This window comes from Eucalyptus grandis, chromosome 2 (assembly GCF_016545825.1).
Source record: "Eucalyptus grandis isolate ANBG69807.140 chromosome 2, ASM1654582v1, whole genome shotgun sequence".
NCBI lineage: Eukaryota > Viridiplantae > Streptophyta > Magnoliopsida > Myrtales > Myrtaceae > Eucalyptus > Eucalyptus grandis.
This window is the reverse complement of record NC_052613.1, coordinates 15,900,101-15,915,106: the sequence shown is the minus strand read 5'-3', so window position 1 is coordinate 15,915,106 and position 15,006 is coordinate 15,900,101. Positions and strand designations below refer to the sequence as shown.

The 15,006-nt window shown below is 38.1% G+C and overlaps 1 protein-coding gene across 2 annotated transcripts; it reads right to left on the bottom strand.

Moving 5' to 3' along the window:
- Positions 1-254: 254 nt before the first annotated feature.
- On the bottom strand, positions 255-2,037 carry LOC104424675 (protein transport protein SEC13 homolog B). Of its 2 annotated transcripts, none has more exons than XM_018867995.2 (2): positions 1,848-2,037; positions 255-1,396 (listed from the first exon to the last, which is right to left on the bottom strand). In XM_018867995.2, the coding sequence occupies exon 2, from the start codon at positions 1,381-1,383 to the stop codon at positions 478-480; it is 906 nt and encodes a 301-aa protein (XP_018723540.2). In that variant the 5' UTR covers positions 1,384-1,396; positions 1,848-2,037; the 3' UTR covers positions 255-477. The 2 variants fall into 2 exon arrangements, with proteins under 2 accessions (XP_018723540.2, XP_018723539.2); XM_018867994.2 differs by having other exon boundaries at positions 1,843-2,035.
- Positions 2,038-15,006: the final 12,969 nt, after the last annotated feature.

Sequence of the window (15,006 nt, the reverse complement as noted above, 5' to 3'; positions counted from 1 at the left end):
AACCGGGTCGATTTGGTCTTATAACTCAAATACGACCCAATCCACATTCGAGTCGAGCCACCCGTTTACCACCTCCATTTGGAACACACATATATCTAAACGATCACCCTTCTGAGCAGATTAAGAGGTTCATCAGCAATAGGTCATACAAGTTTCAATGGTAAACAGCCGGTGCAAATCCACAAGGCATTAAGACCAACTATTCAGGCCAAACTGGTCCCAGCATCGCTCAAAACATGGCTGACAAAAAAGGGTGAGTAGAAAGTCTGGCGCCACTTATCATCCAAACTTCATTCATAAGGATATCTAGCCGCAAAGCAAGAACAATTTAAAGCATCTATGCCGGCCCAAAAAGAACATAAATTCATCTATGAAGTAAACCCAAGCATGTTCGCGGGTTCTACTATGTTGGCAAATCGTTCTCTATGCACATTGCGCAGCTAAAAGCAGTTCGACAGGACAACCACAAACTGAATCCTATGGCTCGACTGTTGAAACCTGGATCCACTCACCATCAACGGCGTCGTTCCAAAGGGAGACATTGTTATTCCCGTCTGCCACCGCCAAAATGTTACCGGTCAGGGACCACGAGACCCTCCAAACCGGAGTCCTAAAATCGTACAAAACCTTCCCCTGCCATTGATCCCCTTCCTTGGCCACGGTCCATATGATGACCCTCCCGTCCTGCGATGCGCTTGCGATAGTCGATTTCGGAAGGCCCAAGTTGGGTGCCCAGGCAACGTCCCTCACCCAGTCAGTGTGCATCTGAAGCACCGGAAAGCAGTCCAACTTCCAGACCCTGTTGTAGAGCTTCCACACCTTCACGGTGTTATCACAACCACCTGAGCAGAGCTTCTGAACAGGTTCCATCATGCCAGAACCAACAAGTGCACCAGGGGCAGTCGACGGGGCCCACGACACGGAGGTGACCCCGACCGGATGAGCCTGATCGATCCTTGAAGTATCCCAACCGCCGTCCTGTCTAGCAGTGAACACCGAAATATTCCCATCGGATGAACCGCAAGCCAGACAAAGGCCGAGCTCATGAGGAGCCCAAGCAACGGAATTGACCGATGATTTGTGCTCTTCAAATACTTGTGCCTGCGTCCACTCATTTGGATTACCTTCTCTCCATATGATAACCCGTCCGTCATACGAGCACGAAGCAAGCAAAGACCCGAATTTCGGATGAGCCCAAGATATCTGCCAAACGGGTCCTTGATGGCCGATCAGCGTGGCAAGATGCTGAGATCCCGAGCTGCTGACTCCAACAACGTTAATGGTGTGGTCCGACGACGCTGTCGCCAGTCTCTTACCATAGTAGTCCATCGCCAGATCATGGACCGTGTCCTTGTGTCCACTTTCAATCTTCTGTGGAGGCATCTTTCAAGTAATTCTGCGAAATTAAACAAAGAACACGACCAAATTATAGCTCCTGCTCACTTATCACCCACTAAAAGGGTCCAAAAACATTAGCTAGGGACTAGGGATCCGTCAACATTCCTTCAAGAGAAAGAGCAACTGAATAACACCAACTTCTAGCCTCTAAATTCGCGTTTCATCGAAACAATCGAGCATGAGATTTTTCCAGACCTGAAGAAACCATCAACTACCAGTTCATGTACCCTCAAACCAGTATAATCAAATCCCTACTCTTTGCTGGGAAAAAAAAGGAAACGGTCCAACCGAGAGCATGACAAGATGGCGATTTGTAATGACTGAGCCTGAGATCTAACGATCGTTGGAACCTCCGACATAAACTTTCGCCAGGAACAACTAGAACCCAAAAGAAAGAGAAGAAAAAATCGAACAGAACAACCCTTCGGCTACACGTGCGGATACCTTACAGAGGATGGAGATCGTGGACGTCGTCTTGCAGCCGCTCCCCTGGTCGCCGCTTTGCTCCGCCGGCGTCCGCCCCCAGAGCTGCCGTGCCTTGCTGCACAGAGAGAGAGAGAGAGAGAGATTTTGACTTGGAAAACCTCGTCGTCGGCTTTGACTTTTTGGGGCTTGGGAGAGAAAACGAGAGAGGACGGGAACGGATAGATTAAGTAGAGATAAGGATTAGTTTGACGCAAGGGTTTTCTTGAAGTTTATCTAAGTTAATATTACGAAAAATTTCAAACTAGACAAAATCCAAATTAAATCTTTAGCCATCAAGACTTCAAAATAATATAATTGTGATAAATTTATCCTAAATTAATTTTTTAATCATCAAAAACCCAAAATTGATATATTTATAACAAATTTACCCTCAATTAATTTATATTAAATGAGACTAACATTATAAAAAAAAAAAACCACAAACTAATAATAGGTGCATCTGTCAATTACTACATGCAATCCAACTTAGGAATTTGAAAATAAAATTTAGCGGAAATTAAAAATAAATAAATTTATCATAATTATACCGATTTGAGACTTTTGGAGGTTAAAAATAATTTGGATTAAATTGATCACAAGTTTATTAAATTTGGTGCTTTTTGTGGTACTAGCCCTAAAATTGAAGATGTAGGTGTTTTTGCTTCTTTTTGAAAATATCAAAAACATTATTTAAGTTTTTTTTTAAAAAAAATATTACGTGTTCTCATTTTATATGCTTTTGAAAGTTTGGGATGCTTGAAATCAAACAAAGTCACAGCATTTGTGCCACGTGAATTGAAAAAAAAAAGAAAAAGAAAGTGAAAGTAATAATCATTCAAAATAAAAATAAAAAACTTTATTAACTACTCTGGTATTATCCCTCAAATAAGCCAAAACAACTAATAAGTCGGACCGATTATTGATTAAGAAAACAAAAAATGTTTATATATGGCTATACAATTTTGGAATAATCGCAAATACCATCTCCAGGTGCTGCACTCATATGAATTTGATTATTCACTTTCCAAAATAAACCATTTACAACTCCAAACAAAACATCGACTTAAATGAATCAATTTATCCTTCTGCAAACATAGAACTAAATATCCCCTAGCGCCCACGGTGGCACGAGATTTGGATGACTGGTTAAGTTCAAGTCTTAGAATTGTGTAGTGGTCTTGATCTAACGATTGGAACCGATTATGTGACTTTTGTTTTTTGAATTGAAAATCTCAGAACGCTCTAACGCAACTGCACTAAGATCGATTAATTATATCATTCAATATAAGAACATATATTTTAAGAATATATTTAAGATTGTCGAAAATAAACTACATCATTTAAAGATATTTTCATTTGTCCATATGTTAAAATTTAGGATAAACGATCAAAGAGAAGTTTAAATATGACAAACCAATAATTTAAGGGAAAATTCCAAATAAGGACCCGAAATGAATCTATTTTCTCAAATAAGGACCCGAAATGAATCTATTTTCTCAAATAAGGACCCAAAGTGAACTTTGTGTCAAATAAGGACTCGAAGTAGATCCATTATTTCAAATAAAGGCCCGAAGTGAATTTTGTGTCAAATAAGGACCCAAAGTGATCAAGTTAATCTCTATTGAGGACCTTAGTTCGGCGATTAAAATAGGGGCAATTTTGTCAAAAACTTGTGATTGGAAAAAAAGGGAAAATTCTAAATTAATTAAGTTTAGGTTTTTTATTTAGATGTTTACGTTTTCTTCTTTCTTCTCCCCCATTGCTCCTCGACCAAATCACTACATAGTCATCATCGTGACTCGATTCTCATCGCTCCTCGCCTTGCTTGACCGGCAGAAAATTTGGGTCTTCGACTTTACAGAAGATGGGTACAAAAAATGGGGAGAACTTCGGTCTTTGACTTTGCAGAGGATGGGTACAAAGAACGGGGAGATCGTAGAAAACTTAGGATTTTTTTGTTTCTGTTTTAGGATTTGTTAATTTTCCCTGTTTTTTTTTTTGGACAAAATTGCCCAAACTCCGATTTTCGCAAGTTCAGGTTCTTATTTGGAATTGATTTAACTACTTCGGGTCCTTATTTGAGACAATTGATCCACTTTAGGTCTTTATCCGATACAAAGTTCATTTCGGGTCCTTCTTTGAGAAATTTGGTCAACTCCGGGTTCTTATTTGGAATTTTCCCATAATTTAATTATGTGATAAGTGTACTGAAAGTTCTAAAATTTGTTATGAAAATGCAATTGCTCCCTAAAATTTTCAAAAAGTACAATTAAATTCTAAAATTTGTCAAATTGATGCAAGTTCTTCCATTAACATGATTAAGTTGGCTAACGAAAAATAACAACATTGCATTTTTACAATTATTTTCTTTGTCATATGGGGCATTTTTTTTTTTTTATCATGGTCTCCTTAAAATATTACTTAAATTAGATTAAAAATGTAAGGGTAAAATTTATTAAAAAATTGTAAAAAAAGAATAGCGAGGCCCTTACCAGAGGGGCAATACTAGCACCATCGCCAAAGGCCAGCAAATATGGGCACCCTCGACTCAGATTTGGGTGAGCCTCGTCGGCCCTCGCCATCACCCAAGGGCTAAGAGGACTAGCCGCCCTTGTCTAAGATTAGCAACCTTCGCTGGCCATCTCCAGCAATCCTACCCTCTATACCATGGACTTTCTTAATGAGGGTCTTAAGACATTGATTAAATATGTTTAATAAATAAATATTCTTATTTTCAATATGCTAATTTGTCCACATCCCATGTCTTTATTTCCCCTCTCAAATTGATCCTCTTATATGAACTTGTTGCGCAAAAGATTAGAATCATTAAAAATTTGCTTGGATAGAAGTTAGAAAACAAATAGTGTTGACATAACACATACGTGATTTAAGTGAAATAAAAATGACCTTGTTTTGGCCAACAAATCATCTAATGGAACCTTGACGGAAGGTAAATGTGTCCAAGTAGGTACATTTTGGGGCTTTTTATGTCACAGTAAAAAGTTTATGATAAATTGTCAAAGTGGATATAATTTATGATTTTTGTTGGCTTTTTTCCTTTCCTAAAAGTCAGGAATTTTGGAAGAAAAATGATTTGTCAAATACCAATGTTCTGCTATATCCACACAAAAAAAGATGCATGCCGAAAATTCTTTTGAGACAAAATCGATTTGTTAATAGGAGATTATACCACGGATTTTCTTAACGATTCAATACTTTAATTTTTACACATCCCATGCCTTGATTTCCCCTCCCAAATTGATCCTCTTATACAAACTTGTTGCACAAAAGAGTATAATAGTTAAAAATCTACTTACATGAACATTAGAAAACAAACAGTGTTAATATATTGCACATGTGACTTAGATGAAATAAAAATGACATTATTTTGGTTGACAAATCATCTAACAAAAAGTAAAATGTGTCATAATATGTATAGTTTAAGGTTTTTTTATGTCACAATTAATAATTTATGATAAATCTATCATAATGAATATAATTTAATATTTTTGGTGACTTTTTTTCTTTCCAAATAGTCTAGATTCTTGGAACAAAAATGATTTCTCAAGTACCAATGTTCTGCTATACCCAAAAAAAAAAAAGAGAGGATGCATGTAGAAAATTCTTTTGGTACAAAATCAATAGTTAATAGGAGATTATACCACGGATTTTCTTAATGATTTGATGTGCTAATTTGTCCACATCCAATGCCTCGATTTCCCCTCCCAAATCGATCCTCTTATATGAACTTCTTGCACAAAAGATCAGAATTGTTAAAAGTCTAGCTACATGAATATTAAAAAACAAACAATGTTGATATAACGTACACGTGACTTAAACAAAATAAAAATGACCTCATTTTGGTTGTCAAACTATCTAACGGAAGGTAAATGTATCTTAATAGATATAGTTTGGGCTTTTTTATACCACAATTAAAAATTCATGATACATATGTCATAATGGATATAATTTAAGAGTTTTTGCAACTTATTTCCTTTCCAAATAGTCTAGATTCTTGGAAGAAAAATGATTTCTCAAATACCAATGTTCTGTTATACCAAAAAAAAAAAAAAGGATGCTTGTCAAAAAAAAATTGTGATGAAATCAATCGGTTAGTAGGAGACTGTATCATGGATTTTCTTAACATGGTCTCTCTACACACTGATTAATTATATTTAAGAAAGAAATATTCTTATTTTCAATCCAATAAATTGTCCACATCCCATGTCTCTATTTCTTCTCCCAAATTGATCCCCTTGTATGAACTTGTTCTGCAAAAGATTAGAATTATTAAAAATTGGGCCTACATTGACTCTAGAAAACAAATAATGTTAACATAACACGTGTGTGATTAAGTACGACTTTACTTTGGTTGACAAATAATCTAATGGAATCTTGATGGAAAGTAAATGTGTCCTAATGAGTATATTTTAGAAATTTTTATGTCACAATAAAAAATTTCATGTGATTCTCTCATAGTGGATATAATTTATGATTTTTGGTGGCCACTATAAAAATAAAAATAAATGCTTGTCGAAAATTTGTTTGGGACAAAATCGATCGGTTAATAGGGTACTGTCCCATGGATTTTCTTAACTAGGGTCTCGAAATACTGATTAATTATATTCAATAAAATAATATTCTTAGTTTCAATGCACTAATTTGTCCATATCCCATGCGAGAAAATATTAGGTGGGTTTTACACTCAACGTAGGCCAAATGTATCACCATTCATAAGGCGACACGTGGAGCCACGTGTAAATGGGGTCAGAAATTCAAAATTTGCTCTTCCCCCTCCTTGAGAAAATATTAGGTGGGTTTTACACTCCACGTAAGCCAAATGTATCACCATTCAGAAGGCGACACATGGAGCCACGTGTAAATGGGGTCAGAGATTCAAAATTCGCTCTTCCCCCTCCTCGAGAAAATATTAGGTGGGTTTTACACTCCACGTAGGCCTAATTTATCATCATTCAGAAGGTGACACGTGGAGCCACGTGTAAATGGGGTCAGAGATTCAAAATTCGCTCTTCCCCCTTCCTCTGCTCTCTCTCTAATAGACCTAGCCCACCTTCTGCACACTCCTCACTCTACCCTCCCTTCCTCTCTCTCTCCGACGAACATCACGCGACCTCCCAGTCTCTCTGTGCCCTCCCTCTTTTCGACCGGTGAACCACTGCCAACAACCAACGAACCATTGCACCGGACCGGTGAGAGGACAGCGAGACCTAGCTCCCTCCCTCTGCCCTCCCTCTTTCCGACTGGCGAGAGGACCGCGACCTCCCTCTCTCTCTCTTTGCCCTCCCTCTTTCCAACCGACGAACCACCGCACAAGACCGTGAGAGGACTGCGAGCAATGGACAAACCACTGCACGGGACTGGCGAGAGGACCACGACCTCCCTCTCTCTCTTCCCTCTCTCTTTCCGACCAATAAACCACCGCGAGCAAATCAGATGTTTTTGTAAAGATCTCCCATTGTCACCTTCATCTTCTTTCCCCCCCCCCCTTTTTTTTTTGTTTTGTTGTTTTTTTTCTCCCTAGTGTTATGATGGTGGATGACGTGATGTCTCACATCAACCTCGACGGCTTCTTCGACGACCTCCCTAAGGCCGGCGACGTCATTGGTGCTTGCTCCTCAACGAACGAGTCGTCGTCATCTCCAGACTTGGGCTCATGATTCAACGAGATCAAAAACATCCTAATGAAGGACGACGATGTCCACGTGCTTGCTAAGCCGGGGGCTAAGCAGGCCATGCCGGAGGGACTCGAGCTTCCTGCGAACCTTCGCTTCCCCCAACCCCTTGCCGCCACCGCCGACTTCTCCCCGCCTCCTGCAAGAGGACGTTGCTTTGGTGGAGAGCATGCATAGCGTTGATCGGGAAATTGTGGCTGATGATTCTGAGGACGATGATTCTGATGGAGTTGCGATTGATGTGGAGAACCAAAATGCTGATAGAACATAAGCTTCCGACAGTACGGCGATGGAGACAAATTCGGTATTTTTCTTGTAGCATTTCTAGTGCTTTCTTGGGATTTTTTTTTATAATCTGTTTGGATACGCGTATGCAATGTGCACATTGGCTCTAATTCATGAATATCTCGCAAATTAAGAATTTGAGAGCATGCTTTCTTCGGGGGAGCTGCAATTGTTTTACAAGTTCAAGCACAGTGACACTATTGATGGTTGATGTTGGAGTGTCGCCTATCCTATATATGGGCTTTACTTTTTGCACTATAATATCAATGTGGTTGAATTGCAATACATCTACATTACTCAATTATTAGATTGTTCTTTCCTTAAAATTAAGGGCTTAGTTCTCTTACCCTTCCTTTTTTGTTCTGTTAGGGACTAGAGAGCAAAGGCTCCATTTGCCTTTGTAATTTATGTCGCGACCAATTTTTCGGGTGAACCGCCTAAAATTTGGCTAATGGATTGTTAAGTCTAGATTTAACTCAGCTCTCCCAAGCTCATACCAATTCGCAACTTAAGTTCAAATTTCTTAACATGTAAATGGGTTTTATTTAGGAGTCGCCACTAATCTATTCTTGGTGGGTCGATTAGAAACTCAAGTAAAATAATGGGATGATTATTTTACTCCTACGAACCAGAGACTTTGGGTACGGGGGCTTAATTACACTAGACTTCCCTAATGCCCTTTCGGTACCTTTCTTTTTATTTTGAAAAATATTTGGCAAGCAGCTTGAATTGATTCTAATTTATCTCCCTAACATGTAAGGTTATTATGTGGGTGCGCAAACCATCAATTTAACACCTAAATAAACAATGAATAAAATTCAAAACTTACCTTGAGGCAACGAAAGTATCTGCAATGTTAATTCAAAATCCACATCAACAACCCTAGATATGATTTCTAATTAACACGTAATTCATTTTTTTCGTATTTTCACTTGATTAATGAAAATTATACAATATGCAATGCAATTTCTAATTAAATGGACCTACCAACAATCACTAAATGGCATGCATTTCATGAATCTAATCCTAATGACATGCACATGACATTTTTTATTTTATTTTCTTTCTTAAAAAAAAGAAAAATAATGCAATATATCCTAGAGATTGAAACTAATTTATTCTAAGACATTTTTTGTTTTTTTTTTTATGAAATTCGAAATTAAAAAAAAAAATGAAAATTATCTAATTAGATGAAGATCCTATTCAATTTGTATTAGAAATTAGGGAGGTGCTATATCCAAAACGTACGAAATATAGTAAATATCATAAAGGTAGATGTAGTAGGGGTTGCGAACCGGACGGTACACAACTGAGTTTTGGAAGATATGGCGCTAAAAGTTGTAGAGTTGAGCTAAATCCTAATTTAGACTAAAATATTATCTTAACCCAAATAATCCTAAAATGCAATCTATTTAAGAAAATACCTAAACTTATAATAAACTAAGAAAAATATTATCTAAAACTAAACTAAGTGCAATTTTACCATAATATGTAATGATATACAAAATATACCCTAATTCTACATGACATATGCATGATGATTTTTTTTCTTTTTTTCCTTTTTTAATTTATAAATTAATAATTGCCAAATAATTAAACATGCATTCCAAGTTTAAAAAAAAAAAAAAAAAACTAGCAACCTAAATAAATTGATTTGACTTCCTTTTTTTTGATTTTTTGATTTTTAATTTTTAATTTTTAAAAATTCGAAATAATAAAACTCCTACCCTAAACATGCAAGATAACCTTAAACCATGCAATATTCTAATTCAAACATATTTCAAAATAAACAAAGCAATCAAGACAAGCCAAACCAAAGATATTATATATCGTTCAGATCAATGGATAATATTTCACTAGTAAAATCGATAAATTGATCTTAAGCCTTAAAGATCAAAGTATCAATTTTATTCCCGCTTAATTAATTATTTCATTTAAAGTCTTATAGATAAAATAAAAATTCAGGTGCGGTTGTGAATCGGGTGACATGTCATAATTTCTAGTTATGCATAGGGAAACATTTCAAATAAAGAATACAAGATACAATAAATAAAATATAGATAAAATAAATTAAATCTACCTAATTTGATTTTTTTTCTTTTTTCTTCCAAACCGAGCTTGGCAACCGTTTCGGAGTTCTGGCGCGGGAAGTCGCTGGCGAGGAATTCCGGCGAGAAGACACAGCAGGCGCACCGGCGGCGAGCGGGTCAGCAGCGAACAGGGGACTGCAGGCGCGAATGTCGCTCGGAGGGGAAAGCTGCTGCGTCGCGGCTGGGGCGGAGGCGAGCAGGAGCGCCGAGACTTCTGGTGCTGCAGATCGGCGACGGCAGAGGCGGAGCTGGAGCACTCGGGTTGCGGCTGCTGCAGGGGACCACAGATCTGCTGGCGTTGGGGCTGGGTCGCGCTTGATGGTGGGCGAGAAGAGCGAACGGCGAGGTGGCGAGGTGGCGAAGCGCGACGGTGTCCGGCGTCGTGGTGCCAGCGCAGTGGCCGGCGCGGGCACGGGCTGGCGCGGGCAGGAGAGCCCTTGCGAAGAAGACGACACTGTAGTCCTTTTTCTTTTTCTTTTTTCTTTTTTTTTTCTCTGCCGCACGTCCCTCTCTGTCTCTGTACTCTCTCTCTACTCACGTCACTCTGTACGGTCTCTGCCCAATGTTTCTTCGACCAAGGCAAACCAGAGTTGACTCTTCCCAGAATTTTTGAATTTTCAACTCTCATACGAAAACAACCTCCTCACGTATTTGCTCTCCAATTTTCCCTTTTTTTTTGGTTACGAAAAATGAAGCTCTCTTTTTTTACCAAAAAAAAATAAAAATTGAAGCTCTCTTTATACTGATTCCGAACGGCCGCTTTGTACGGCATTTTCCGAGTTTCCATCTTCTGTCGCATTAAATCAAAACTGTAAATCAGATCGTGATTTCGCAATCAACTCGATTTTGTTCCGATTTATTCCGTTTTATGAAAATTCTTGCCTCTTATTCACTTGATTTTTAAATTGCTTATGCATTTAACAAAATCCGAAGATCCATCAGAATTCTAATTTTCCATGCATAATTAATCAAATCAATTTCCCCCATTTTTTATTCGTTTTTTCCTTTTATTTGTTCCAATGCAATTTTTATTTTCTTTATTTTCCTAGATTTGCAAAAAATTAGGTGTCAACAATTTATTTTCCCGTCTATTTTACCTATAGGAAATATGCTCTTATTCCTAGTCTTTTGAATATCTGTGCATGTTCTTATATGGTGTGAATTGTTACTTCTATAGTAGGCCATCAATAGTTCTTTAAAGATATATTATTAATTCCTTCAATTTTGTGGTTTCAAGCACCATGTTTCATCGATGGAGTAACTCTCACCACAATGAGGAAGATGACTTGTTGCAGTTTGAAAACAAAAAAACAAAAAAAGAACAAAAACGCAATCAAACGCGTTTCTGTTCTTTTTTTTGTTCCCGAAAACAAAATCCGTACGAAGTGTTTCAGAAACGTTTCTTTGGAGCGTTTCAATGCACGCCCTTAGTTGAACTCATACCTCTTAACACAAATTAATGCGGGTTGGGTAGGTGGGGCCACGTGTCACATGTGTGATTAAAGTCTAAAAACCAACTAATTCGTCTCCTTTTGCCATCGCGTCTTCCGTGCAAAATGGGGGCGATTGGTGACTAGTCAAGCAACCACCCACTTCCCCCCTCCTTAATCATTTCTACCTACCTTCGTTCTAATTTGCCAAAATTGTCCACTGAAATCCGTGCCTTCACTGTGGTGAGAGTTACTCCCCCCTCCTCAATCACGGCAATTTTCTCTTGTCTGCGTTGTCACGACACTACCTTGAAGGGAGCATCCAACAAAAAGCACCTGCCAATTATTTTATGAAAAAATTGAAAACAATTAAAGAACTTCAGAAAGCGGAACGAGCCCCACGGACTGCTGGCAATGAAATGATAGGAAAATGTGAAATACAAATTCTAGACCTCTCCAACTTTTTACTATGAGCGTCTCAATTTAAGTAGGATCTATGACGAATCAAGCTCAATGTTCTCTCAAATGATTGCTTATTCAAAAATATCCCTGCAGAAGCTTTCTCAACTAATGTCTCTCCCTTTTCCCCTTTCTTTGGCACTAAGAAATGGGCAACAAGCAAGCGTCTCAAGAAATGCTCTTTGTAGAAACTTTTTCAACCAATGATCTAATGAAAACAGCTTCACATAGCTTGAAAAGGTAAAGAGCATCATCATTTTATTGAATATATAAATAGCATTTGTGCAAGAGCATTTTAAGTAATCGGAGAATAGTCTTTTACATGACTGCCTAAGGACAGATATCCATGCCATACAAGCTAGACTACATAGCTCACCTCAGCAACAGAGACAAATGAGGAAGAAAGAAAGTGAGAGAACAAGATCTTTTGCAAAATGAGCAATTTTTCTATGTACCGAGACTGTTATTGCATCCGCTTAGGACTTAATAAAAATAGAGAAATTACTATCACATTAAAACGGTTAATATCATAGGATACTATCCATGTTTTTTTGCATAGCAATGTATACATACCCAAAAATCAGTCCAGAGGACAACTCCACAGTTTAAAAGGAAAAATAGCTATATAGATGAGTGCCTTTACTGCAGCTGTATGTATAACAAGCAGCACAGCCACCATCCCCCGCTCATACATCAGCTTCAGCAGCCCTTCCAATGGGACCAACTGCTGCACTGAAACCATCCCCAACTAAAAAATGAGCAGTACCACCAAATGTCTTCACAGCCTCAGTTGTTCTCAACATTATAACGAAGTCTGTCAATTCTCCTCCAGCCTGCAATCACCCTTGACTGGTTATTATTGACTGGAATAAAGGATATCTCTACATAAAAATATAACACAAAATCAAACATTTCTTGCAAGGATAATCTTTTCATTTATGTATTTGATTTTTACTATTATTGTTGTTATCATTTCGGGAGGAAGGGGAATCGACTAAAGATTTCTTTAGTTCATTTTTATGTTTTATGCAAGACTTCTTCGCTCGAGCTTAAATGCAATAGACATGTTAACAGAAAGGGAACGATTATAAGTAACACAAGGGCAATCTCTGGCTCAGGGACTTCTCCCGCTTCCACAAAAAAGCAAAACACAAATTCAGAGAAAGGGTCAAGTCCCCAAAACAGGGGTGGAACAATAGGTTCGATTAAAAGACAATACCTTGACATGACTTTTGGTAGAACTAGGTGTGAAGATGATGCATTCATACAGAAGAATCAACAATGCAGAAGCTTCTGGTACAGAAGAATTGAAGAATGCAGGAATAGGAAGATATAGATGTAGAGATTGAGATTGATCAATGAAGAACTCTGTATATTCTCTTCTGTACTTGATCACAATGTACTTCAAGATCTTTTACATCAATTGAAAGGAAAAATCTCTATATTGAATCCATACTCTCATCTATCTTTCTCTATATCTTTTTGTAGTTACAGAGAGGAAGAATGAACATATCAAAAATGACTTCTTGAACACACCTCTCTCTATCTCTGCGAAGCTATATATCTTCCTTATTTAGGAAGATGAAGACTAACAGAAAACTAACTTCTATTTTAACTTTGTAACTGACCGACGACTTCATATATCTTCATAGAGGTAATCCGCAATCCCTGTTTATCCTCTTTGATAGATTTTCCATCGTTGATCACAGACTTCATCACTCTTTATCTTAGCCGTTCATTTCCACTGATATCGATCCGCGTTACTTCTTTTCTTCTTGCTTTATCGCCTTCGCAAAGATCCTCTGTTCTAACTTCAGCCTCGCAGCATCATCTGCTCTCTGTTGATATATGATCTTAACATTCCCCCTCAAATTGGGAGTAGGTGGAGAACCAAGTCCCAATTTAGTGCGGAGTTGGCAATGTGTAAAGTGTGAGAGAGATTTGGTGAAAATGTCAACAATTTGGAAATTGCTTGGGACATACCGAACAGTGAGTGATCCTAAAGAGACTTTTTCTCTAACAGAGTGAAAGACGACTTCAATATGCTTTGTTCGAGCATGTAATATAGGATTAGCAGTGAGAGCTATAGCTGATTTATTGTCACAAAATAGATGTGTAGGAGAGTGGAGAGCACAGCCTATGTCTCGTAAGACAAAGCTGATCCAAGTGAGTTTTGCAGAAGTGGAAGCAAGTGCTCGGTACTCGGCTTCTGTAGAGGACCTGCTGACTGTGGATTGCTTCTTGGCTGCCCAAGAGATAAGATTGGAACCAATGTAAGTACAAAATCCTGTAGTTGATCTTCGTGTTTCGTACACCCCGCCCAATCCGCATCCGAAAAACCATACAGATGTGAAGAACTCGTGAGTGAATGAATAAACCAAGATTGATTGTGCCTTTGATGTATCTCAGCACCCTTTTAAGTCGAGCAAGATCTGCCACAGTTGGTGTCTGTAATTTCTGACACAGTAGGTTGGTAGCATAGGCTATGTTAGGTCGAGTCAAAGTTAGATATTGAAGAGCACCTACCAAGCTACGATATTCAGTAGGATTGGTCAGAGAAACAGAGTCTTGTTGCATAATAATTGGCTTTAGGGACAGAGGAGTAGCAATTGGTTTACATTCAGACATGTAAGCTCGAGTGAGAAGATCACTAGCATATTTTGTTTGACATAGAAACAAATGATCTGAATTTTGTTTGACTTCAATGCCAAGAAAATAATGCAGAGGACCAAGATCTTTCATGTGAAATTTGAGGCTAAGAGACTGAATAAGAACAGAGAGTATTTGAAAAGAACTGCCAGTTAAGACAATGTCATCAACATACAAAAGCAGAAGAATAGTATGCTGTTGATGATGATATATGAATAAAGATGGATCTGTCGAGCTGCAAAAGAATCCATATTCGAGTAGAAAATCATTGAACTTATCAAACCATGCTCGAGGAGCTTGTCGAAGACCATAGAGTGATTTCTTGAGTAAACACACATGATAAGGTCTCTGTGGATCTTGAAAACCAGGAGGCTGCTCCATGTAGACTGTTTCATTAAGAGTGCCATGTAAAAATGCGTTTTTAACATCAAGTTGATGTATAGGCCACTGTCTCATCTTTGCTATAGACAGAACAATTCTAATTGTGGCATGCTTGATTACTGGACTAAAGGTCTCTGTGAAATCTATGCCTTCTTC